The 26,856-nt window shown below is 42.5% G+C and overlaps 1 protein-coding gene across 7 annotated transcripts in view; it reads left to right on the forward strand.

The window, feature by feature from the left end:
* The window catches only part of Nckap5 (NCK associated protein 5), a 1,008,915-nt gene that overhangs the window by 127,617 nt on the left and 854,442 nt on the right, over positions 1–26,856 (forward strand). For all 7 annotated transcript variants that reach the window (XM_029563242.1, XM_029563241.1, XM_017797976.2 and 4 more), the window contains exon 2: positions 9,124–9,253. In XM_029563242.1, the coding sequence (XP_029419102.1) occupies positions 9,185–9,253 (69 nt within the window). In that variant the 5' untranslated portion in view covers positions 9,124–9,184. The remainder of the gene's footprint in view (positions 1–9,123; positions 9,254–26,856) is intronic.

Below are 26,856 nucleotides of genomic sequence, written 5' to 3' on the forward strand. Positions count from 1 at the left end.
CCCTCCCCTCCCCTCCCCCTCCTCCTTCCCCTCCTCCCACCTCCCCGTTGAGGTGCACACATGCCAGGGTACACATGTGGAGATCTGAGGACAACCTTGAGATTCAGTCCTCGCCTTCCACGCTGTTTGGGGTAGGGTCTCTTTTTTGCCACTGTGTGCTCCAGGCTAAGCTGGTCCATAAGCTTCCAAGGATTCTCCTGCCTCCTGATACTTGCTTTTGAGCACTGGGATTCCAGGTGCACACAATTGCACCTGCTTTACTTGGGTTCTGAGGTTTTGAAATCAAGTCATGGCAAGTCCTTTATCCACTGAGTAATCTCTCCAGCCTGTGAAACTAAGTTTTAAAAATCTGACTTCTAAAGGTTTGGAGAGTTTATATCAGTATTTAGATTTATGACTTCTGTTAAACAATGAAAGCATATGGAAAGGACCCATTTTTGGTCTCTACCCTGGGATGGTGATGATCAGGCATGGTTAAGCGTTGGCTGACCTTTGGGGTGGTCACATGTCCAGGGCACCAATATCACTCATTCACTACTTCCAGGGCAGCTATTTCTGTTGTACCTGTCCACCTAGCCAGACACCTGTAGTAACACATAGCACAGTGATCTAGGTTGAAGACATGTCTGATGGTGACATCATTAGACTATAACAGAGCTGAAAGATTCCTGTCACATAGTGACATCATACATCAGAGCAGGTGCCACTAACCTGTGTCTTGTGATGCTGGAGGAAGCAAGTTGACAGCACAGCCAATCAGATTAAAGTATAGCATGTCCAGCACTTAATACTGATAATGATTAAAAATGACTAGACAGATGGCGTAGTGGTTATGACCACTTATTGCTTTTGAAGAAGTTCCATTTCAGTTCTCAGCACCCACATCAGTAGGCTTGCAACTGCTGAAACTCCAGATCCAGGGGACTGATGCCTTCTTATGCCCCCATGAGCACCTTTATACCAAGGTGCAGACACACACACACACACACACACACACACACACAGATGAAAGTCAAGCAAATCTTTAAGAAAATGACTGTCAGGGCTGGAGAGATGGCTCAGCAGTTAAGAGGCCTGGCTGCTCTTCCAGAGGAGCTGGGTTCAGTTGCCAGCACCCACATGGTGGCTAACAACCATCTGTAACTCCAGGTCCTCTTCTGACCGCTGTGGGTATTGCATGACATGGATGCACCTACTTATATGCAGGCGACACACTGGTACACAGAAAAATAATAAAATATATTTTTAAAAGAAAGTAAAGTGGCTCACTAATTTATGTATTTTTTCCTACTACTTTATTAATTTATTCTTTGATAATTTTCATATATATCTATATATCTCTGTCTCTATATCTCTATATCTCTAATCTATCATCTATCAATCATCTGTCATCTATATCTATCCATCATATATCATCTATCTATCTATCTAGCTATCATCTATCTATCTATCTATCTATCTATCTATCTATCTCTATCATCTGTCTTTCAATCATCTATCTATCATCTATCTATCATCATCTATCTATCATCTCACATTATGGTCACACTATGCCCTCCACCCTCTCTTCCCCTTCTCCCACCAAGTCCCCATCCCACTTTCAATTCTTTTTGTATTGATTGGGTTTTTCTTGGTGACACACTGAATCTAACCAGGGCTACCTGTGTGAGCATGGTGTGGAGCTACTCACTGGAGCATGCTGAATCATAGAAGATTACAGTATCCTCTCAACATCGTCTTAGAGTATACTCCTACCTTGTGAAACAGTATTTGTAAAGCCATATGCCAGGGCCGTTAAGATGACTCAACTGGTAAAGTGAAGCTGCACAGCTCCTGAGAACAGACACTTGACTCTGGGTCTCCACATGCAAGCAGATGCATCTTCACATGCACACCAAATCAAATCAAATGATACATTTTAAAGCATGCTAAGAATTCAGGCACATTTAGATATTTCCTTGATCTGGTTGGTGTCAGGTACAAAGAAACCTGATGGTAATATTAAAATATCACAACAAATTCTACTCAAGGAAGAAATATTCCTGCTGACAGCTTGCTCTCCTAGTCAAAGAACTATGACAGGAAAAGTAGTAAATGAGACATGGATACTGGATGGGGCCGAACACAGAGGTTGCTGGAAAGAATGCTCAGGAAAGTGGCTAAACAGAATTTTAAAGCTTTGTAAAGAAATTTCCCCCTGACATTATCACCAATTGCAAAATGCAATTTAAGATAATTCTCAAAAGTAAGATTTATTTATCTTTATTATATTTATATATTGCATGTGGGAGAGTACATGTGGAAGTCAGAGGACAAATTTCAGTAGTTGGTTCTCTTCTTCCATGATGCGGTCCCAGGGATCAAACTCAGGTCCCCAGGCTTGGTGGCAAGTGCCTTTACTTGAGTCGTTTTGCCTGCTCCAGATTTAGGATTTAAAGTTGTTATTTCCAAGGGCCTGTTAAATGAAAGTTGCAGCACTTTGATGAACAACACGAACAGTGACCCAAATTAAAATCCTTTCAAACTGTTTGTTGCCTCAAAAAACTTTGGCTTGTTTTCCCATGTTCCTCTGTGCTGACATTGTGACTGGCTCTTCTGTTGGCCTTACCTGGGTCACTCAAGATCAATGGAAGGCTTGATTGGAGCTGGAACACAAAGGGCCAGGAGAAAATACAAGCACAACAGCAAGGGGACCTTGACCTCTAAGATAATGAAATTTACTTAGGCTTGTCATTGAAACTGTGATACTGGTAACAAGCACGGGCAAACAGATCATTTTAATAAAAGAAAACCTGGGCAAAGATCTTTCACATCTTGAATTTTGTTAGGATTAGGAGTAATTTCAAGTCACTTGGGAAAAAAGTCACAGAATTAATTCATCTCCTTTTAGAAATAAAGTCAAACTAGGCCAATGAGATGGCTCATTGGGTAAAGACATTTTCCCCAAGCCTGACAATCTGAATTTGATCCCTGAAACCCACATGGTGGGAGGAGAGAATAGACTCCTCCAAGTTCTCTGATCTCCATACAGACACTCTGGCACAGACACACACACACACACAGAGACACACACATACACACATCGAGAGAGAGAGAGAGAGAGAGAGAGAGAGAGAGAGAGAATATTAAATATAAAACCTATCCTTTACACGATGGACAGAAGTTACATTCTGATGGTACTGTAACTTTACTCTGATTTAGAAAGTATGAAGGAAAGGATTGATACCTTTGACCATGAATCAGTAACATTCTATATGATTATAGACAAAAAGCCACACGCACAAAACCCAAATAATTAGTTTTAATTTTCACTGCTTACTTTTAAAACTGACCTATTTTTAGTGTGTGTGTGTGTGTGTGTAACTGTGTGTATGTATGGAGGTATATGCATATGAGTGTTGGTTGGTGTTGGATCTCTGGAAGCTGGACTTACAGCTGAGGTTGTGAGCTGCCAGACCTGGGTGCTGAGAACCAAACTTAAGTCTTCTGCAAGAATAGTATGTGCTCTTAATGGAGGAGGAGGCATCTCTCCAGCCCTTGGCTTTTATTGCTTGTAATGAGGGGGGAATGTTAGATTGAGGGGAAAAATTTTTGTATGTATGCATGCAGATAGATGTATTTATAGGTGGAATAAATATGTGTATGTGAATATATAAAGAATAAATCAAGCCGGGCGTGGTGGTGCATGCCTTTAATTCTGGCACTTGGGAAGCAGAGGCAGACGGATCTCTGTGAGTTCAAGGCCAGCCTGGTCTACATAGTGAGTTCCAGGCCATCTGGGGCTACAGGGAGACCCTGTCTCAAAAAGATCAAAAAAAAAAAAAAAAAAAAAAAAAGAATAAATCAACAAATATATGTGTATATCCATATATGAGAGTGTATGTGTGTGTGTAATATCTACACTTACCTTTTTCTTTTTAAAATTTAATTTATTGTGTGTGCATCCCATGGCATACATGAGAAAGGAAGAGAACAGCTTTGTGGAGTCCTTTCCTTTTCCATGTTTATATGGACTCCGGGGATCAAACTCAGGTCATCAGGATTTTGCTGCAAGCACCTTTATCCACCGAGCCATCTAGCTGGCCCTAAACATTACTTTTTCTAGATAGCATGTAAGTGGATAGTCATTAGCTGTTTCACCCTTTAAAAAAGATTTTATCCTACTTTCCTTTCAACAAGTCAGTAACAAACACTGAATAGAGGAAGAGCAACATCTGAAAAGCTTTCCCATGCATTTAATTTTGCCAGTTTTCATTACATATGGCATTTAAAATATTGTATTCTATATTGCATGATTTGTTAAAAACATTATTTTGGGTATGCTAATGGGTTTTTAAGGTTTAATGCTTAATCTTGATTTGCTTGGCTCTTAGCATGATTTTATTAACCTCGGGGCTTTGTGGGCTGGGGAGGGGGAGGTTAAATAATCTCTTCAAGTGCAAAAAGACACTCTCACTAATTGGCAAGATTTTAACTACCAGCTAAAGCCTCAGCAAAAATAGGTTGACTTCCAATTTATTTTCCTCTGTCCGTTTCCTCAATCGTTTCGTGTTTCCACTTGTGTGCAGACATTTAATGGAAAATAACAAATGCTGCAGTGTGCGGAGATTCGCAGTTCATCCTTTTGTGGGGTTTTCCAGAAGCCTCATAAACTGTTTCCCTAATGAGTTGTGTTGTGTCTCAGCTAGCTTTGCAGAGTTTAGCTCCTGCTTTCCCCAACTGGCCCCAGATGGAAATTTCTCTCTTGAAATTGGATGGTTTTTAAGTGTAGCTTTCCACAGCCCGCTCAGATAAACAAAAACAAAAACAAGAAATCATCTTGAACAGAATGCATTTGGTAGCAGGGTCTGTAATTCCCCTCAGCATCCTGTGTGGTTGGATGATTTTGCTTTGGGCAGTTGGAATTTTTCTAATTTGATTAACTCCTTAACGTTATCAGATGACACACTGTAGAAATTTTTTTCCCAGTCACTTATCTCAGTACTCTTCCAATCCACAAGGGTTATATGCATGCTGTATTTATTTTTATAGATTATTTATTTCTCTTTATTGATTGGTTGATTGATTATTGATTTATCTGTAAGATTTATTTATGCATATGCTTTATTCTGATTTTCTTCTGACGAATTCATGGGCAGTGCGTAGATATTTTATATAAGGAAGCTTAAAAAGCTTTCTTCAAGCAGTTCACAGAGAAGACAGGGAAAGACTTAGGGAGAACCTTTACAAAGGTTAGGAGTGAAAGAACAGGGAGGGGGCACAGAGCCACAGTGCTGTGGTTCTAGCTCTGCTGTTCTGGCTCCAGGAGCCCATTTTGTATGCTGTAAAAATGCAGAGATGTTGTGTATCTGGAACCCCCCTGACTGCACTGGAATGCCAATAAAGGCAAATCTTTCAAGGTTAATCCCTGCCCCAGTGACTCTTCCTTGCACAAATCATTCATTCATTCATTTATTCATTCATTCATATTTTACTTTGCATTTGACTGGTCCATATGTAAGTCCCTCCTTGGATTTTAGACTTCCTTGAAATTTGAGGCTGTCATCTCCCTTCCCTTCCTTCTTTTCTCCTTCCTTTTCTCTTCTCCTCCTTCCTTCCTTCCCTCTCTCCTATTTGATGAATACTTTCTCCTGTTGTAACAGAACTAATGTCATTATTTAAAGCAATGTCTGGCCTCTGTTTTAAACTATTCTAGATTCTGCCAAATGAGTATATATTAATAACTTACTGAAGAAATATCCTGGGTGTTCAAGGTTATGAATAAGGTGCACCCTTAAGGATTTTTATGGAAATCAGGAGAGAAAGGGAGTGCTTACTGGATGGAGTTGTCAAGGAGATCTTGTGAAGGGAGTGGGACCTGAGCCGAGTACCAGAGCAGGGGGAGGATCAGGCAGGGTGGAGGTGAGAATTATGATTGAAAGCACTCGCTTGAAGGCATGTGCTTAGGAGTGCTTCGGGACCATGAAATACTGTTGGCAGGAAGCAGACTGCTCTGGTTTCCTTTCTGTCGCTGTGATAAAATACCCTGACAGAAAGCAACTTAAAGGAGAAAGGGTTTCTTTTAGCTTACAATTTTAGGTTGTAATCCATCACTATGGGGAAGTCACAGTGACAAGAGCTCAGGACAGCTAGTTATATGACATCCATTCAAGGGCAGAGAGAGAAATGAATGCAAGCATGATCACTTTTTTTCTTTTTTAAATATTTAAGTTTATTTCATGTGAGTGTTTTACCTGCATGTCTGTAAGTACACCCATGTTATATAATGTCTGTGGAGGCTAGAAGAGGGTGTCAGATACCATGGAACTGGAGTTATGGATGGTTGTTAGCCATCATGTGGATGCTGGGAACAGAACTTGGGTCCTCTGCAAGAGCAGCCAGTGCTCTTAACTGCTAAGCCATCTCTCCAGCCCCCTTGCTTGTTTTCTTATGTTCAGCTTAATTTCTCTGCTCTGTTATACAGTTCAGGAATCCTGCCTAAGGAATGGTGCAGCCCATAATAGGTTCGGTCTTCCCATATCAATTAACTTTATTAAGACAACCTTCCACAGATATGGCCACAGGCCAAACTAAGGTAGACCATCCCTCATTGAGAGTCTCTTCCCTGGTGATTCTAGGTTGAGTCAGTTTGACAGTTAAAGCTAACCATCATGCAGACTTTGAACATGATGTTGACACTTTTGGGTGGTCCCTGAATTTGAGGTAGATACACATGTGCCTTTCAGTGTTCCAGTGGTGTACTGAGGTTGGTGTTCCCAAATGAAACATGGAAGAACAAAGGTGGAGGGAGGAGCCGGGGCTGGGCATCTCAGAATGGAAGATGCTTTGGACAGACCCTGCCTCAGGCCCAGCTGTGTCAGCTTTTGTGGTGGAGGAAGTCAGGAGGAAGAGGCCACATGTCTTGATTGTGAGGTCAAGGAGGTTTGAAACCAGCTAACCTGAAAACAATTGAGAGCAGCAGCACATATTCTTTTCAGTTTTATCTCTGCATGAGATTGGGCCCCTCAGCAGTTCATCACTGAGAGGGGAGGGGCTCAGGAGACCCCACCCATTCCTGAGGCACCATTGGCAGCCAAGAAAGGGGAGTCATTGCAGTGGTGTAGGCACTGGTAGTTTGTGCATGTTCCTGTAAATCACCCCCACCCACGCTCATGCAAAACTACTTTAATTAAGCTCAGTGCGTCACACTCACAAGCAATTGACTTAAAAGTAAGAGGAGGACTTGTGGGAAGAAGGGCTTCAGTGGGAGAAGGAGGAGAGATGAGAGGGGCTTGGGGGGGATGGAGAAAATGAGCAAAGTTCTTTGCATTTGTGTATGAAACTGTCAAAGAATAAACAAAGGAGGAATTAGCATATTGTTAAGTCAAGTGTTTCTATATGAGCACCACCATCACTATTGTTTTTTAAAACATATTATTTTTTATTTTATGTGTATGAGTATACTGCGTACATGTATAAAGTGCACCTGTGTTGTGCAATACCCATGGAGGTCAAAGGAAGGCATACCATTCCCCTGGAACTGGAGTTAAGGAAGATTGTTAGCTACCATGTGGATGCTGGGAATTGAACCTGGGTCCTCTATAAGAGCAGTCAGTGCTCTTAACCACCAAGCCATCTCTCTAGTCCCAACCTTAACTATTCTTGGGCAACTTCTCTATCTTCAACTATTTTTTGAATCATTGAGGTGTATGTTCAGTAATAGTTGAGGTTAAATGTGAATGTAGCTTGTGGCTATTGATAATTCACAGCAAGCGATAATCTATTCTATTAACTTCCATACTCATCATTTGATCACTGTAGTTACTCTCTAGCAGTTGAGAAAAAAAGTTTCAGGGAGGTTAATTGATTTGTCCAAGGTCTGCTGGCTAAAGATAAAAATCCATTTCTTTTTTCAAATACGTTTTTATTAATTATTTGAGAATTTCATATATGCATATAATATATTTTGGTCATGCTCATCCCCCGCTTTTCCCTTTAATTCCTCCTAGGGCCACCTGCACCCTATACCCCCCTCCTAACTTGATGTCCTCTTTTATTAGTTTTTTAAATAATTCCCTGAGTCCAATTTGTGCTGCACTCATAAGTATGGGGCCCTCTGGAGTGTGGTCAAACTACCAGAGGCCATGCCATTTCTCTTGTTTTTAAACAATTTGATGACAATTGGAAGCTAGCACTTAATGTACATGATAGACTCTTACTAAGGAGAATACATAATCACTCTAGAACAACAGTCTCATACAGATGAGCTATAAGTGAAAATGTGGTGAGTGTTCCTAAGATACTGACTCTAATGATGTTACCTGCTGCTAACTCTGAACCAATCTGCCCCAAAAGGAATGGATCTAGTATCCTACAATGTTTATCAAACATTTGTAAAAGAGATTTAAAAATTTTATTTTATTTTAAAAGTGTGTGTGTGTGTGTGTGTGTGTGTATGTGTTTGTGTGTTTGTACCAGGTGCCCACAGAAGCCTGAAGAGGGCACTGGATCCCATGTCAGTGGAGTTATAGGTGGTTGTGAGCCACTTGACATAGCTGCCAGGAACTGAACTCTGGTCCTCTGCAAGAACAGCAAGTGCTCTTAGCCACTGACCCATCTCTCTAGTGCCTTAAATGGTATTACAAAATTAATTTAGATTAATTTAAATTAAGTATTGACAGTCACAGTTACATTTGTGTTTCAGGTTCCCTCTGTGCCTTGGGCTCAGTAATTCCTGGTTATGGAGTAGGGTTTTGTCAATTTGATCTCCTGGAATTTGCAGACAGCACCTGTGTACATAGGGTGGAGCCTGGCAGTTAGAAAGAGGAAGGATGGGGAACAAAGGTGGCATGAAGCAGACAACTTGCTGTTGACCACCATTTTCTGCTTTAGCCTACAAGCTCATCTCCCGACTCCACAGGCAGATTCTATAAAAATACTTTTTCCAAATACACTTCCAAAAAGATAGCTGGCATAGGTGGCATGCCAAGATGTGTTTTGAAATGAGGCATCTTGTTTGAGACTTACCATTTGGGTCTGGGTGGTTTTTTTTTTTTTGGTATTAGTTTCTGGTAGGAAATTTACAAAATGAAAAGTTTAAACACTGTACCCTTGGATAATGAACCACGTGTTCACTTCTTGCAGTGGCTGTGGAAACAGACGGGACATTCTCATAAATCACAAAGGAAAATAAATCACTTCACCCATGGAGGGGAAGAGACAGTTGGAGAAAAGGGACTCTGGTAAGAGACTCTCTCTGGACAGCAGTCTCATGGTAAGTGCTGAGTATTCACTGACCACTCTATGTGTTTTGGCTTCCAACGCATTAGTCTTTGACTGTTACTTCCTGAATCCTGTGCTCCTGAAACCTTGATTCCAGTTACCCCATTAGCAACATCCCCTGGGATCTGGCCTCATTTATTTTTTACAATCTCAAAAGCCAGCAAATTATTGGAATGTTTGTACAGTGTCCTAATAGGTAAATGCTATAATCCGTCAACATTACACGTAATTACATTAATTCCATCTGAAACAGACTTTAGCCTCTAAGAAAACACTACTGTGCCGGAGATCCAAATGCCATACCTATATATAGTTGCTCCATCACCCCTTTGGCTTTGGGGATAAGTTGAACAGAAGTGCAATTCAACTTTAAATGTTAAAGAGCCAAGAAAGTGGCTCAGCTCTACTGAGTTGCATATTCACTCAATCCTCCTCAAAATTTGGAGAGTTTCCATGCTGGTAGACATTATTCTTTTATTAAAAAAATGTGTGTGTGTGTGTGTGTGTGTGTGTGTGTGTGACAGAGAGAGAGAGAGAGTAGTGCTCAGGAGCACATGCATGCTTGTAGTGCACATGAGAGAGAGAGAATGATGTGTGCATACTATGGCACATATGTGGAGATCAGAGACAACTTTCTCTAATTCCAAGTTGAGGTGAGGTCTGTCCTGTTTCTACTGCTGCACTGTGTACTCCATGCTAGCTGGTCCTGGAGCTTCCAGCTGAACATCCTGTCTCTCACTCTCACCATAGGAAGGCTGGGACTATAGATGAGCACCGCTGTACCAGGATGGTTGTCGTGGTCTTCAGTGATAGACTCAGGTTGTCAGACTTCTGTGGCAAGCAGTTTTATCCACCAAGCCATCTTGCCAACCCTGATGAATGTTGTTCTTAACAGCTTGTTTGGGATTGCCTTCATGTGTGAGAAGGTGGTTCATCCAGAGAAGCAGGTTAAGTCACTGAGTTTGGAAGTTTGACTGCTTTTATTCAAGCTTTGGACCAACAGGTGTGCATCACCACTTTTTTCTTCTGTAATGCATGTGAATAGAGCAATAAATCGAATGAAGACAATAGCTTAGGCATTTGATCATCTAGTGAAATAGAAATTTTCCTTGGTTCCTTCTTTGGTGTGAGTTATAGATATATGTGCTTCCCCATTTGTGTGATTATAGAAGTTGAATCTAGTACATAGAAAGTGTCTGATAAAACATTTGTTGAAGGCTGGGGAGATGGTTCAGTTGGTAAAGTGCTTGTCCTGCAAGCATGAGGACCTGAATTTGAGTCCCAGAACCGATACAAGAAGTTGGGTTTAATGGCAGGTACTTAAAATTCCCCAGACACCTATTGGCCAGCTAACCTAGGCAACTTAGTGAATTCCAGACCAGTGAGAGAGACCCTGCCTCAAAATAACAAGGTGGATGGCAATACCCAAGGGATGACTCTGGAGGCTGTCCTCCAGTCACCACACTCAGGTGCCCCTTACTCCACACCCCAGAATTGTTCAATTATCAGTTGTACATTTCAAATTCTGCAACTCTGAGTCCAACTTGTCATGAACAGACTTGGTTATTTACCCCACCACCCGGTGTCCATTTCCCTTCAAAAACTTCATAAATTTGTGGTGCTGGGAATTGAGAAAAGATGCATGAAGCTTTTTGTGTTGGGTTTTTCCTGAGTGACTCAGAATCCAGGCCTCTGACTGTGTGGCTTCAATACTGACCAGCATGCTCTTAGGGTCTAAGGGCTTTGGAGCATTTTAAGTTGTCTTTCCTGTCGATGCAACCATATTCATGTTCTTAGGTCTGCTTTATCTGCATAGAAAGCAGGGTAAATGCATTCTTATGTGTCTGTTACCTTTCCAACTTGGAAAACTTGTGATGAAGGGATACTATCTCAGACTCTCTCCTACAGAAGAAAATCTTCATGCATATTGACATACCAATACAGTCTGTCTTGGGGTTAGGCAGAGACAGAGACAGCCATATGGTATGATGGGAACAGCTCAATAAAGATTCTTTTAACCCAGAAATATCATCTTGTTTTGTTGGTCCCAAGAGCCACAGACTTCTGCCTCAGGTCTCAGGTAATATGCAAATATCCTATAAAAGCAAACACACTAAGTTATTGTCTTTCAATAATTCATAGTAGCACTCCTTAATAAAATGACTTGGATCATTCCAGAATGTGAAGGAGATGAGCAGAATTTTGTTGGTAAACAGAAGTATATGGGTACAGAGAGCTGAGTTGGTGAGGGTGGGGTGGGAGGAGACAGGGGTATGGCTTACTGGGGGATGCTGGGGCCTGTACAACAAAGAAAGGCAACTGTGTCTAACACTGTGGTCCACATTTCACTTTTGCCTGGGTGTAAGTAGAATCCTATCCTATGCTGTGTCATTAGTGCCAGCTGAAAACTCAAAGCCAGCTTGCCTCCCTGTTGGCATATGGCTCCATCTGACACTTAGAAGGGGCTGAGAAGTTGTCACTTGACTTAGGGACATAGAAGAATGCTGTGAAAATGGGAATTTATCATTTGTCAGGGTCTGGAAAACAGTTCTCTTTAATCTCCATGTATCCTGCCTGAGGGGAAGTTTGCACAAGTGAAATACCCCCATCATCAATAGAGGTAGATTAAGTGTCCCATCTGCCGGTTAGATTGGGGCCATCCTGGAAGAGCATGCCCATTCCCATGACTGTATGTACGGGCTGTTTCCATGCTGATAGGCGTTGCCACCCGTGTAGCCAAGTGACTACACTTTCAGTATTATGTTCTCTCCTTTATATAAGATGCTCTTGCCAGGACAGTGACAGTAGAGGGATTCATCTTGTGCTGGTTCTTTTGGGAGAGGGTTGCATTGCAACCTTCCTGAATGGATGCTGCTGTGATTGTCAGTAAGAGATGCAGACTGGGGCTCCAGGGAAGGTGGCTGGCCTGGCCAGGACAGGAATGCAACATGTTGCTCTGGGTTTTGGCTCTGAGGAAGGACTGCTTCCAGACAGAGACTGCTGCAAAATGCAGAGAAAACGAAGAAACAAGCAAACGAAGAGCGAACAGCTGCTGTCTCTTACAGGACAGGTTTCGTAGTATGTTCACTTTACTGTAATGTGTTATATTTATTATATCATTAATTTTTCTATGTACGTGTGTGCTCACATCTATCGGGTGCACGTGGATACATGTGTGTGGAGGTCAGAGGTCAACTTCCAATGTCTTTCTTCAGGCTCTGTTCACCTTTTAAATTTTTTATAAACAATGAACAAATTTTATTACACTTATTTATTGTATGTGAATATGTGTGTGTATATATGTATGTGTACATGCACATGCTATGGCATGTAGGTGGAGGTCAGAGGACAGCTTGCTGGGGCCAGTTCTCTCTTTCTACCACTTGGGTCCTGGGGATTGAACTCAGATCCTCAGGCTTGATAGCTAGCCCCTTTATGTGCTAAGCCATCTTGCCAGCCCCTACCTTGTTTATTGAGACAGGATCTGTCGCTGACGTCCGATTTATCAAGTAGGCTTCACTGACTTACCAGTGAGCCACAGAGATCCACCTGCCTCTGCCTCCCAAGCACTGGGATTACAAATGCATGCTGGTAAGTCTGGCTTTTAAATTTTTTATGTGGGTTCTGGGGATTGAAATCAGGTCCTCATGCTTTATAAGACACACACTTTACCAATTTAGTCATTTCCCCAGTCCTAGATTAAGCCTCTGAAGGATGGGTTTTCCAGTCTCCAGGCTAAAAGAAGGAATAGTTAAGGCTCTGAGAAATTACCTGCTTTTCCAGAGATCTAACTAGGAGGATACACCAGGCACAGAGCACAGGTCTCCATCACTCATTTCCATTGTTTATCTTTCGTTAAATGTTATCCCAGGAACAGATGTCCTTTCCGGAAACTGATGAAAAGAAAGAGAAACATGAAATCTCTTAAGTCTTGAGAAGCCTTCGCAAAAACCATTATGACTGAGATTTTTGGGAGTTAGGAGGCCCAGAGGTGATTTTCTCTTCTAGACTTCACAGTACAAAATTCCTCACAAGAATAAGGTAGTAGCAACTTCGTTTCCCTTTTCATTTGACTTAATCAAATCATGAAGTGTTGAGTTAGAAATTATAGCTTTCTTGCAATGGGTTTTAAATTTTTTCAGGCTTAAGGATCCATATAATAAAGAAACTTATAGTCCAGATAAAGGAAAGAAAAAAGAGAAAGCTGTAATGAGAAAATAGAGATTATGGTTCGTAGTGACAATTTTACTTGCAGGACTTGGCATAGGAGAGAGTTTGAATAGTGTGTATGTAGGGGGGGCTCCATGTGTCTGAGCATATATCTTTGTGTGTGTATGAGAGAGAGAGAAGGAGAGGGAGAGACTGAGAGAGAGGGAGGTTCAAGAGGAGCTTATACCATATTTGTGCAGGACCCCAGACTGAACTTCATTCTTTCATGCTGATGACTTTTTTTTTACTTTATAAATGACCCTTTTTGAGTAAGTGAAACTGAAATAAAAAATTAAAAAAAAAAAAAGGTTTCCAAGTGGGTACTAAAGCCCAGAGAGGAAGTCAGGTGACAAGTTTGGCCCCAACAGCAAGACTGCATCAAGCAGTCAAATATTCATGGCCAGAGCAATCTTCTTAAACTCCCTAGAATTCAAAGCCTCTTCTTGTCCCCAAACTGCTCAGCCTTCCCCATGATGCCTTTTGATCAGAATAAGCTGGCTTTTTATACTGGGCTTTTTATTTGCAAGGCTTCTTCCCAAGGCTCTTTCTGACACCCAGAGTAGTGATAGCCTGATTAGAGGAGAAGGCTAGAGAGAGATCTGCCTTTTTTAAAAAAAATGTTCATTATTTTTCTATGTGTATCTATGTATGTGTATGTACATGTGAGTGCAGGTACCACAGCAGTGGAGGATGTCTGGTCCCCTGAGGTGGAGTTACAGGTAGCTGTGAGCCACCCAACATGGATGCTAGAAACCAAGCTCAGGGCCTAAGCAAGAGCAATAAGTGCTCTTAACTGCAGAGCCATCTCTCTAGTTCCCTGCCTGAATCCTATTTCTTGACAGTGCACATTTCAATAACATTCTTAATTGTTTAATTGTGTGTGTGTGTGTGTGCACATACCATAGCACATTAGGTATCAGAGGGTAACTTTGAGTGATGGTCGGCCCTCACATTTCATTTTGTTTGAGGCAGGGTCTCTTTGCCATTGGGTACACCAGGCCTTGAAAATGTAGGAGAAAATTTATGCCCACTGCCTTCCAATAATGCAGGCACTTTGGGTACAGTGGATGGATCTGGGGCAAAGGCCAGAACTTAGAAGAAAGTGAATCATGATGGTGCTTCCTATGAGAACTCGTTGCTAGGAATTTTGAAGATCTCCAAAACAAAATGAGAGAGCAGAACCCAAAAGGGACGGAGCTTGTCATTGCAGTGACACTGGTCCTGAGGACATTGCAAGTAGAGGACAGAATTAAGGACAGAAGGTCCAAGCAGCAGGCAGTGGGGGCTAATGGAACCACTGAAACCACCTTCACAGGAACCTCTGGGTATTCAGTTGGCAGGTGATGCTGAGGTTAGACCACAATGGTTTCCCTCCCTTAGTAATAGTAGCTGAAATTTATTGAGGTTTAATACATGCCAGGCAGGCTGCTCTATACCTTATATGGAAACAGTTGGCTAATATAACAACCCTTTAAGTTAAGAATCCAAATATCCCAATTTTTCAACTGTGAAATCTTCAGCTTGGAATGTGACTTAAATTCCTTGATGTCATAGGACTGGTGAGTGATGGAGCTGAGATACCTTGGGTCTGGCTGCCTGACGACTATCCTGGCTCTGCATAGTTTGATGTTCTTAAGTAGAAAAGTTTTCTATGACAGCCACTGGGGGCCCCTCCACAGTGCTTCCAAACCTAAAAGAGTCCCAGCTGTTCTGACAGAGCTAGAAACTTCCGTGGGCATTACAAAACCTATCATACCTATGAGGATAGATGTAGGGTTGCTCTCAGCAAAAACAGTTGCCCAAAGAGTAGTGTTGGGAGGGAGAGAGTTAAAAGGAATAGGAAGGTGAGTATAAAATGTGGGCTAGGGGGCTGGAGAGATGGCTCAGCGGTTAAGAACACGGTTGTTCTTGCAGAAGACCCAGGTTCAAATCCCAGCATCCACATGGCAGCTGACAACTGTCTGTAACTCCAGTTCCAGAGGACCCAACAGCCTCTTCTGTCCTCTGCATGCATTGCGTGACATGGGTGCACTTACCTACATGCAGGCAATACACGCATACACATAAAATAAAAATAATAAAATATTTTTTTAAAAGTGGGCAAGAAATGTTCCTTCATGGTTTCTGCATCAAGTTCCTCCTTGAGTTCTTACCCTGACTTCCATCAGTGATGGACTGTGTAACCTGTAATCTGAAATAAACCCTTTCCTCCCATAAGCTGCTTTTGGTCAGATAATTTTTATCATAGCAACAGAAAAGAAACTAGAACACTTGCTATATAGATGTACATGACCTTGAATTTCTGACCGTCCTGCCTCTATCTCCGGAGTGCTGGGATTATAGGTGTGCACTACCATGCCCAGTTTATGCAGTGCTGAAGATGGAGCCCAGGGTTTCAAGCATGCTAGACTGGTACTCTACTAGCTGATCTATGTCCCTCTTAATTGGGTGTCACTTGATTTTTAACCAGTTGTCACATGTGCAGATTCTCAAACTTTGACAATACTGATATTGTAGATCCAATATTTCTTTGTTACAGGGTATCCTGTGCATTGTAAAATGTCAAGTAGGACATTAGACCTTTACCCATTGGATGCCAGCAACATATCTGATCCAGTTATAGCTTCCACGTGTGCCTGCAGGCATGGCCAGCTGTCTCTGGTAACCAATCACCCCTTACAGAGCTAGTGTATCCTCTTAGAGGAACAGGCCATGTCATATTCATGTTTGTGTTCCTAAAACACAACACCTAGACCATGTGTCCTAGTTTGTTTCTCCATTGCTATGACAAAACACTCTGACCAATACCAACTTGGGGAGGAAAGGGTTTATTTGTCTTACATCTCCCAGGTCACAGTTCATCAGGGAGCCTAAGGTAGGAACTCAAGGAACCTGGAGGCAGGAGCTGGATCACGGGCCATGGAAGAACACTGCTTACTGGCTTGTTCCCCAGGCCCCTGCTCAGCCTTCTTTCTTATGCAACACAGACCCACCTGCCCAGAGGTGGCACCACTCACAGTGGTCTGGGCCCTCTCACATCACACAACAATCAAGAAGATGCCCCACAGACATGGCCACAGGCCAGTTCAATGGAGGCAATTCCCTAATTGAGGCTCCCTCAACCCAGATTTGTCAAGTTGACACTAAAGCTATCCAGCACACCATGTGAGTTTGATGAACAAAGGAGTGGACTTACCTGTGAGTAGCTGTCTGTGAACTCAAGACACATTAGTAGGGGTTCCTTGGTGTGGAGAGACATCACTACTGTTTGTGAAGGTTGGAGAGTAAAGATGACAGGCCGATAACAACACTGCTTTTCAGTCTATGCAAGGATACTACTACTGTGTATGACTGGCTGTCAGTGACTCCCAAGTCTTTAAAGTCACTGAAATGTTTGATATTAGATTTTATGTTTTAAGTATTTGTGCATTTCTCAGTGGAGTATCAGATGATACCCAGTGATTCCATGGGTATCATCAAATTCTCAAAGGTATTTTTGACCAAAAATCAGTTAGGCAGTTCAGTACATACTTTTTCCCGTAGTACCTGTCCATGAACCATTTCCTTTGAAGGGGAACAGACCAAGTGCTCTATAACCCTTGGCTTCCATCACCTGTCCTCAGCTGGAGCAGTATGTTTTGCCTGCCAGTGTCTGATGTGATTCTGTGAATCTTTGGAGTCTCTGCAATCAGTGAATCAAAATAAAACCTAGACACGTTTTGAAAACTTTTGCAAATGCTGTGCGATTGACAAGATGGGAAAATGATACTGCTTCTGTAGTAGGACTAAGTACAAAGAAGAAGATATGTTTGCTTGTCATGCTCTGTGTTTTCTTAGGGCTCTAAGATAGGACTGTCATCCTTCTGATGTCTTACAATCTTTTAGTAATGGGCATCATCAGATCCTATGAGTTTCCATGGCAACTGAGTTTCTGCATCAGTTTCTGGCAGCCTGGTTCCATTTCTGCAGCAGTTTGTCTAGTACTTTGTCCATGACAACAGGTCATGTGTTGATCAATCTCCTTAGAAGAAGACCCTCAAACCCAACAGGCTTTGGGATATTCTTCCTGGGGGCCTGTTTTAGGGTCTTCTTCCTGTGTGCCCATTTTCAGGGTATTCCTCCTATGTGCTTATTTTCTGGATGTTCTTCCCACATGCCTGTTTTCAGAGTATTCTTCCTTATGCTTGTTTTCAGGGTGTCCCCTTTCATGCCTGTTTTGGGGGAGTTCTTCCCGTGTACCTTCCCTTCTTTCTTGAATTTCTCATTAAGGAACACAGGAATTGAGCACCTGGGGGTTTGAGAGTTCTGTAGAACGAGAGATGAGAAATAAAAGCATGATTTCTGCTAATTTATAAAGCTTTTAAACATCTAGTTATATATTCCCATATCAAAGCACCATCTTCAGTACAAACAACAGCACTTATAGGGGGCTGGGGTGATAGCTCAGCCAGTAAAGGACATACACATAAACATAAGGACCTGAGTTTAAGCAGCAGAACCCATGTAAAAGAGCCAGGAAGGGTGGTATTTGTAATTCCAGTACAGGGGAGGCAGAGGCAGGTGGATTCCTGGAGCTCTCTGGCCAGCCAGCCTAGTCTGTTTGAGTTCCAATGCAGTGAGAGACCCTGTCTGTAAAAACAAGATAGATGCTGTCATGAGGAATGGCACTGGAAACTGACCTCTGGCCTCCACAGGCATGTGTACACATACATGTACCTGCACACACATAGACAGACACACACAAAGGATTCAGACAGAGTTGGTCAGAAAGTGCTCACCCTAAGAAGGACTTGCATGTCTCTCTTTAGAATACTGGCCAAATCTTATCTTTGGCATCCGAGTTCCCTCCAGCAAAAAATTTATTGAGAAAGCCACAATGCCTTAAAGGAATGGGGCACGACTCCAATGTGATTGGCTTATACTTGAGAAGTGGCTGAGACTGTAGGCAAGCTCCACTGTAATCCTGGATTACAGTCCTAGTTTGACTCTTGGTCCCTCTCTGGCCAACCCCCTCTACCCTCTCATTAACTTTTTCTTCCCAGTACTTCCCAGCACAAGGTAAGAGGCATCACACAGCTAAATCACCTGGAATTCCTTGCTTCAATACTTTATCCCTGTAAATTGTACCAACTGTACATATATTAGCAGTATTTCATCAGCCTGTTTCATACTAATTTCCCTTCCTGGACTGTCATTTGTTACTATTGGTTAATATTTAGTAACCCTTCACAGCGTTCACAGGTTGTATTGTCTTGGCTCAGCTTAGCCAGTGTATGTAATCTTCCTGCCAGTTTTCTTCAGAGCTCTCATCTGCATCCCAATTTCAATTAATATTTCATGAGTATATCTAGGAGCACAGTCTTAGAATGTTCTGCTTAACCCCAGATACACAGATTCAAGTCCCCTTTCCGTGGACTAATTTCGCAGTTCTTGGCTAACAAAGACTCCCATTTGTCCAAGATGCAGTCTACAAACCCTAATAGCGATTTCTCCTGGTTCCTTTACATTCCAGGCAGTTCCAGATGTTTCTCCCTCATAAATTTCCATTCCTTAACTAGGTTTAATGGATCATAATTGTTCGTTTCTCTGAGGTTCAGGGGCCTTCTGTCTTTTGGCACCTTTTCGGTCCTTGGTTTTAAGCGGCTGTCTTCAGCCTGGTAGGTTTCCTAATGCAGTTAATTCATGGACTGCTTCACACACATGGCTTTGTTGAGGGAAATAAAATCATTTGGTCTGGTGAATTCAGGGATCCATCTGTCAGAGCTGGCGCCATGAGGAACTGGGGGGCTGTTGGCTTTTTGCAAGGGGAAGCAGTTGTCAAAGCTTGCCATCTTTGGAGGTGGAGTGGCCCTGAGGCCTGGCAGTAATCCAGTGGGGGTGGGCACAATTCTGAGACAGCAGTTCTTGCAAACACCAGTGAGCTGGCCCAGATGAAGCTACAGCTGTCATTCTTTGTAGCATCTCGGGTAACATAGCCAACATGAGGACTAGAGTTCAGATCCCCAGCATCCACAGAATATGCTGGCCGTGAGGCTCATGCTTGTAATCCTAGTGATGACAGGGAAGCAGAAACAGGTGGATCTCTGGTCAGCCCAACTTTCTCAGTGAGCTTCAGGGTGGCAAGAAACACTGTTCCCCAAAAGGTGAATGAGCAGCAGCCCAGATTGCCCTCTGGCCTCCACATGTACTTGCACCTACCTACATGCACTCAAATATGTGTACCTGCACACATGTGAACACAAAACATGCACACACATGCATGAAGGCAAATGTATACCCCCTCCTATGAAAGCTTATACGTGTGAGCACACAAACAGGAATAGAAAATAAATAAATAAGGTAGGAGGAACATGACTGGCTGGGTAAATCAGCCTACACTGGATGTGAATCTCTCTGTGTGAGCTTTGCCATGCCACCTGGCTTTTCTGAGCCTCTGTATTCTCACTTACCAGCAGATCTAATCATCTCTCTCTCTCTCTCTCTCTCTCTCTCTCTCTCTCTCACACACACACACACACACACAGAGTTGAAAGAATTAAGGGAACAAACTCTCAGCACACATAAAGCACACAGCACTGTGCCTCCTATGCAGTTTTCTCTGTACTATAAACACATGAACTCGTCCATGTGCCACATCAGATGGCAGCTCTCTTTGTCTTCATATAGTAAGAGACCTTCGGAATTGACAGACTTTCTAAAACCTTTGCTTATATATATGTATATATATGTAGATAGATAGATAGATAGATAGACACACATATACCTGGCATTTAAAAAACAGAATGATATACCCAGAATGCTTTTGACCAGAAATGTCGAACCAGGCCTTTGCTGCATCTGGTTGCATCTGGCCAACCGAGGATTCCTTTCTTTCTAGTCTAGTTGCTCAGGAGTTCCCTATTAAGGACTGTGCCAGACCTTCTTATATGGAACATTGTCTTTATTTTTTTCTGGAACTTTTGAACTTCTTCCCTCACCCCTGAATCCTTGCCAATGTCTATTTGTAACAGGTAATTTTATTCCAGAGTCTTCCAAAAGTGCCCATGGTCTTCCAAGTGAATGCACAATGCCTCGCTGTACCCCAGGTCCTGCTGGGCCTTTCTTTTCTGGGCCCCTGCAGAATCAGCCTAGTGGACTGGACTGTGGATCCTGCCTTTGTTTGCCTTCTGTTTTCAATTGCTTTGAGCTCTGCCAACCCAGAGCAGTGGGAGATAGATGAGTTTGTAGGGGAAGGAACTGGAGAAGGTTTCCCATCTACCTCCTTTAGTTGGTTGGGGGAGAGGGGTAGAGGATGATTTGGAGGGTCAAAGTGGAAAAAGTTTTCCACTACATAAAGAGAAGGAAAGAGGAAGCAGGGTTCTAGTGGCATCTTGCCAGGCTCCAGGAATGCGCCAACCCTGGGAATTGGCCCCTTGCCAGCCCCCTTGGCGGCTGCTGACTTGGGAAAACAGGCTCTCTGGCAGCTGCCAAGAATGTAGACAGTGGCCGTTTGGATAGCTCAGCTTTATGAAAGTTAAGCTTTTGTTTTATTATCACTGAAGGTAACATTTATTGGGCACCTATGTATGCATGCCAAATGATAAAATGCATGATTGAGAGTGTGTATAACTTAAACCAGGCAGAAGCACCTGGGTATTGGTATAAGACAGGCAGCCTGCATCTAATTAGGCCTAATCCTTTGCTTGGGTACATGCTGCTACTTTAGACATGAAGGCTGAGCAGCACTGAATTCTAGAATTAAAGTTAGTATTAAATGATAAGCTGAACTGCAAAGGAGGTTAGTTTATTCAATTGTCATTTAGTTGAGAAAAGACATTGTTATAGGACAGGTGTGTTCTGACTGAAGAAAGGAAACCAATGCTTGGTTCAGGAGAGTGTATCCCTGTTCTGTTTGGAAAACTGTCATCTGAGAAGGGAAGAAGACCAGTCACGTACACACACCCCTTTCAATGTGTGATTTAGTAGTAGGGAATGAAGGTAATAGTGTTATTTGTTTTTAAGACTTATTTCATTTTTTATTATTAATGTATTTGTGTGTCTTTGTGATTGCATGGCATGTGTATAGGGGTATCCATGGAGACCAGAAGAGGGTATCTGCTTCCCTGGAGCTGAAGTTGCAGGAGGTTGTGAGTCACCCAACATGGGTAGTAGGAAATGAACTCAGGTCCTCTGGAAGAGCAACAAGCACTTTTATCTGCTGAGCTGTCTTTCTAGCCCCTAAATGGTGTTATTTTAGCTATCAACTGACTTAAAAATATTCCATAATTGGTCTGAGGAAATGGCTCAGTGGATAAAGTGCTTGCCATACAAGTATCAAGACCTGAATTCAATCTCCTAGAACCCACTTTTAAAAGTTACAATCCCAGCACTGGGGAGGTAGAGACAGAAGGCTCTCAGGGCCTTGGTGGCTAGACAGTCTAGCCAAATCAGAGAGCTCCAGATTGGGTGAGAGACCCTGAGCCCCCAAGTAAGTTGGACCTGGCAAGGATGGCTCAGTGGGAAAATGTGCTTGATGTGAACCTGGTGATCTATGTTTAATACTGGGAACCCATGTAAAGGTGGGAAAAAAGCAATGGACTCCACAAAGTGTACTCTGTTCTCCACAAGCATGTCATGGCATAATACTCCCCCCACGTAAGGCATACACACCTAATATAAAGAAAACATTAAAATTAAAGTGCGAAGCTATTAAGGAAGACACCTGATATTGACCTCGGCCCACCACACACGTACACAGGTGTGCATGCATATCTCCACGCATGAGCATACACATAAAATAAAAATAAAATAAAAATGTTCTATTTGGCATTTACTTCCTGTCTAAACTATGAGTATTTATAATAGTAGTAGTTAATGTATAAAGGAGGTGCTGTGCTTGTGTATTGAACTGTATTCGCTCACTTAATTTTCACAACAGGTCTACAGAGAGGTAGAATAATACCATAATTGTACTGATTAAGAAACTGAGGCTGGAAAAATGACTAACTTGTCCCAAGTCACATGACTCCTAAACGCAAGATCTGTCTTCCTGAATAGCTCCTGCTACCAGCGTGGAATGCATACACCTCTCCTGTGCACATTTCAATATGAGAGGAGTTTTCTGACTTCCCTTCATTACTATAATGATGGATGAGTGACCCCTGGGATACTGTAGGGCCTAGGACCATCTTTTCAATGGTCATTGGTTTCTCAAAGCAGGTAGGTCCCTCTCAGCTTGGAGCCCCTCAGCCAGCAGTCTGTTCTCCCTCTTCACTGTGGTGAGATTCTATGGAGGGATTCTGTGTAGTGGGATGTGTAGAGGGACAAGTCAGGGGAGACTTCCCTGAGAATGTCTAGTAAGAGATGCAGCTCTCATCCCTTTGCCACTGAGTCCCCATACCTCCTTTTGAAAAAGTCTTATTTTTGTGAATTCAAATGTATGCAGAAGAGACATCAGAGAGGGCTCTCTTCCCAGAAAGATTCTTCACCTAACAAAAGACTCACCAGAAGATTTCTTTAAATAGCTTTTAATGCATTTTAAATTGGATTTAATTCTCAAAGATTCAATTTGAAATAGTAGTTTCCCATGGCGCTAAACCCCAGCATCAGACCTGTTTTTCTGTCTGTGATGGAAAACAGATCACAGATGGTATTTTAGGTTTAAGCACTTTCCTTGAAAGCCTTCAAGGGCCTGGAGAGCCCGCCATTGTGTAAAGAGGGAGTTTCACTCAGGGAGAAGATAGACAAAGCCTGGTGTCCAGGCCTCAGTTCCTCCCTGGGAATGCTTTCCTTCCTTTACCCTTGACAGCTGGAAGGGGCCTGGTGGATGGATCAAGGCCACATAGTGCCATAAGGTCAATGCGGGGTCTCTTCATAACCTCCCTGCACGCCTGTAAAGAACTTGGCTAGATGGGACTGGAGAGAGGGCTCAGCAGTTAAGACCTTGTACTGCTCTTGCAGAGGACCTGAGGTTGGTTGCCAGCACCCTTGTCAGGCAGCTCATAATAGTCTGTAACTCCAGCTCCAGGGAATCCAGTGCCCTCCTCTGGCTTCTTTGGGCACTGTACTCATGTGCATAAATGAATACTCTCACATATAATTAAAAATAAAAATCTTTAAGAACTTTGCTAATATATAGGGCTATAAAAGTTTTTCACTTCTGAAAAATTATCCAATAATTTTTATATCATTAATTAATAATTTTTATGCATGTGTGCATGCATGTAGAGGTCAAAGGACAACCTCCAGAGTCACACTCACTAATGCCATCCATACACTTCCTTTGAGATAGGGTCTCATCAATTAGGTTAGACTGTGTGGCCAGTGAACCCCAGGGATCCTCCTTTCTCTGCCTCCCCAGCACTGGAATTAAAATTATATCCTGCCTCACCTGGCTTTTGTTGTGGGTGCTAGGGATTGGACTCAGATACTTATGCAGTATTTATTTTGGCAGACACAAACGAACTCACCTGCCTAAAAATTGAGAGGTAGAAGAAAAGGAAAACACTAACTCACATGTAGGCTGTGGGCCATTAGTGAGGTGCTAGGTGCTGACTGGCTCTACTACATCTTTTCTTTTATCCTTTATTTAACAAACATTTGGTTTATTGTCTTCTTCAGAGAAATCTGTGATGAGCAAAGAAAATGATGCCTTTTCCTTCATGGAAAGCTCATTCCAATTCTCAACAAGGTGTGAATCTTGAGTGTGGTCCCCATTTTAGAGATTTGGAAACTGAGGTTCAGAAAGGTTAAATAACTTACTACAGATCACACAAATTAGGAAGTGAGAAAAGGGCCCATGGTCTATGATGACTTTAAGGTGGGAGTTAGCAGAGTCCATGATTGTGGCAGATCACACCTCTCGCACTGCATTTACTGTTTCTGAAATTGGATGAATCAAGTCATTCTGAAAAAGGCACCCGTGATCCAGATGAAGATACGTGTAAACACACCAGTCAGGGCTTTCATGGAATGTGAAGATAATGGGGAAACATAAGGCTAGACTCCAAGGTAGCAGACACTGGCACTGTCACCCTCAGGGGAGGTGAACAGAAACTCAGAAATCTAGAAGCCAAGGTGGAATGCTGGCCTATCCTGCACAAAGCCCTGGGTTTCATTGTAAGCACAACAAAGATCAAGCATTGTGGTGCACCTATAATCCTGCACTAGGGAAATGGAGGCAGGAAATCAGAAATTCAGTGTTATCCTCTGGTACATGGCAAGTTTGAAACCAGCTTCAGACACATGAGAGCCAGTACAAAAAGGAAAAACCCTATCTATGAAGCAAAGACACCATGCTGAGTATTTCATGTCAAAGAGCCTATTGGATCCATGGTCCAGATATTCCTTGGAGAAGTAGAAAATGACATGTGGCACTATTTTTTCTAAATTATCTGTGTGAATTCATGTACAATTGAATGGAGCAGTCAGGCTTCACATTTGAATGAGATTCACCATTTGCTATGACAAGATACAAATTGATCCTTTAGAAACGTTAATAGCTGAGGCTTTGTTAATATTAACGAGCTAGATCCGAACAACAGGACTGATCAAATTGAGAACTCTGTCTATATTTATTGTGTACATACCTAACCAAAACATTCAGTGATTGGATAAACATAGCATTAGTTTTGACTATATGACTAAAATGCATGAGGTCTCATCTAATTTCTATATAAGCAAAAACTTGGCTAGTAAAGCTAAATTTGATAGAACTTAAGTTAAAAAATGTCAGATTATCTAAGTTTGAATATATTTTCTAAGGGAAACTTTGTGTTGTGTCACACTTTTCCTGGAGATGTAAGACACAAACATCTTTGTATTCTAGAAAGGGAACTCATAACAGACAAAAGTCAGGTTACCACCAAAGTCCAACATGGTGAATCAATGATATTATTGGGGTTTCTCACAAGAGTGTGGGTGAGGGGGTCACCTACAGGATCACAGAACCTCAGAGACAGCTATGTCATGAAAGCCCATCCCAGCATGGTTTTCAGCTCATGAAAGCTGGAACCTTGGTGCTCTCTGCATGACTTTCAGGCAGCTCTGCAGGGTGGAGAGTCTCCCTCCTTGTCAGTCATCACTGCTCACATGACCTTGGGAAAGAAGTAGCCTTGTGAACCTGCTAAGTTTGAGGGACTTCCTGAGATTTGTGAGTTGTTTACTTCCTAAGACTTAATGAGCCTCCCATTAGAACTTTCTGAGTCTTAAGAAACTCCTCTCCAGGAAATGTTTCAGTTAAGAGGAAATTGCTACACAACTGTTAAAAAGGAAATAATTTTTATATCTCAGTTACTAAACTTCCTACGACTGAGTCCATTAGCTTTCATTAAGCATCTACTTCTCTAGTTGGGTAGTTATTATTGTCATTGACTTGAGTCTGGTCAAATTAGATGATGAGCTTCAATAGACAAGTATTTGTAGTCATTGAGCCTATTTCTCTAGACCCAATATGACTTAGGACTTAATAAATGCTTTGAAAATGAAGGTATTTTCTTCCTTTCCCCTTCCTCTTCAGCCTCCCCTTCCCTTCCCTTCTCCTCCGTCCCTCCCCCCTCCCTCCCTCCCTCCTTCCCTCCTTCCCTCTCTTCTTCCTTCCATCCCTTCCTTCTTTCCTTCCTTTCTTTCAAGAGAGTCTTGTGGAGCCCATGGGATCTATACCCAAACACCTTTTGTTTTGGGGTTTTTTTCAATATTCCCCTTCTCTTCCCCCTCCTCTTTCTCTCTTCCCTTTTCCTTCCTTCCTTCCTCCTTTCTTTTCTTCCAACAGGATCTTATGGAGCCTGTGCTGGCTTTTAATTTACTATATAGCCAAGGATTACCTTGAACTTCAGATGCCCGTCTCCACCTCCCAAGTAGTTGGATTACAAGTATGTACCACTGTGCCTGGTTTATGGGATGCTGAGGGCTTTGTGCATACTCAGCCAGCACTCTACTATATGAGATACATCTCCAGTTCCCCTGGGCTGTTATTGATAACTTGGAGCTTAGTCCTACAGAGATACCCCCTCCTTGTTCAAAGTTGGCTCTCATGGGTTGGGAATCTGAGTTAGCAATCAGTATTGTCAGCGAGCGCTTCCCGGATGCAGGGGGTCAGCATTCTAACCCCCATATGATTGCTGGATTTTCAAAAAGCTCTGTGTAATTCTTGGAGCCATAAAACAATTATCTGTATTGAAGCTGAGATAATGAACTCTCAAAGTCTGGGAGGTGACCATGTGTCCAGCTAGCAGGTGTTAATGGGTTGAGCTAGAGTTCACTCTCCTTCCCCTTCTGCAGACCTGTAATGATGGCACAGCTGAAGGCAAGGCACAGGCCCCAAATGATTCTGCCTTTATTTTCTTAACATATTGTCTTTGCTGTGCTCATCTTCTGCCCCTTCCCTCCCTTCCCTCCCCCCTCCCCCTC

Source organism: Nannospalax galili, unplaced genomic scaffold (assembly GCF_000622305.1).
Source record: "Nannospalax galili isolate Female #2095 unplaced genomic scaffold, S.galili_v1.0 scaffold995, whole genome shotgun sequence".
Lineage (NCBI taxonomy): Eukaryota > Metazoa > Chordata > Mammalia > Rodentia > Spalacidae > Nannospalax > Nannospalax galili.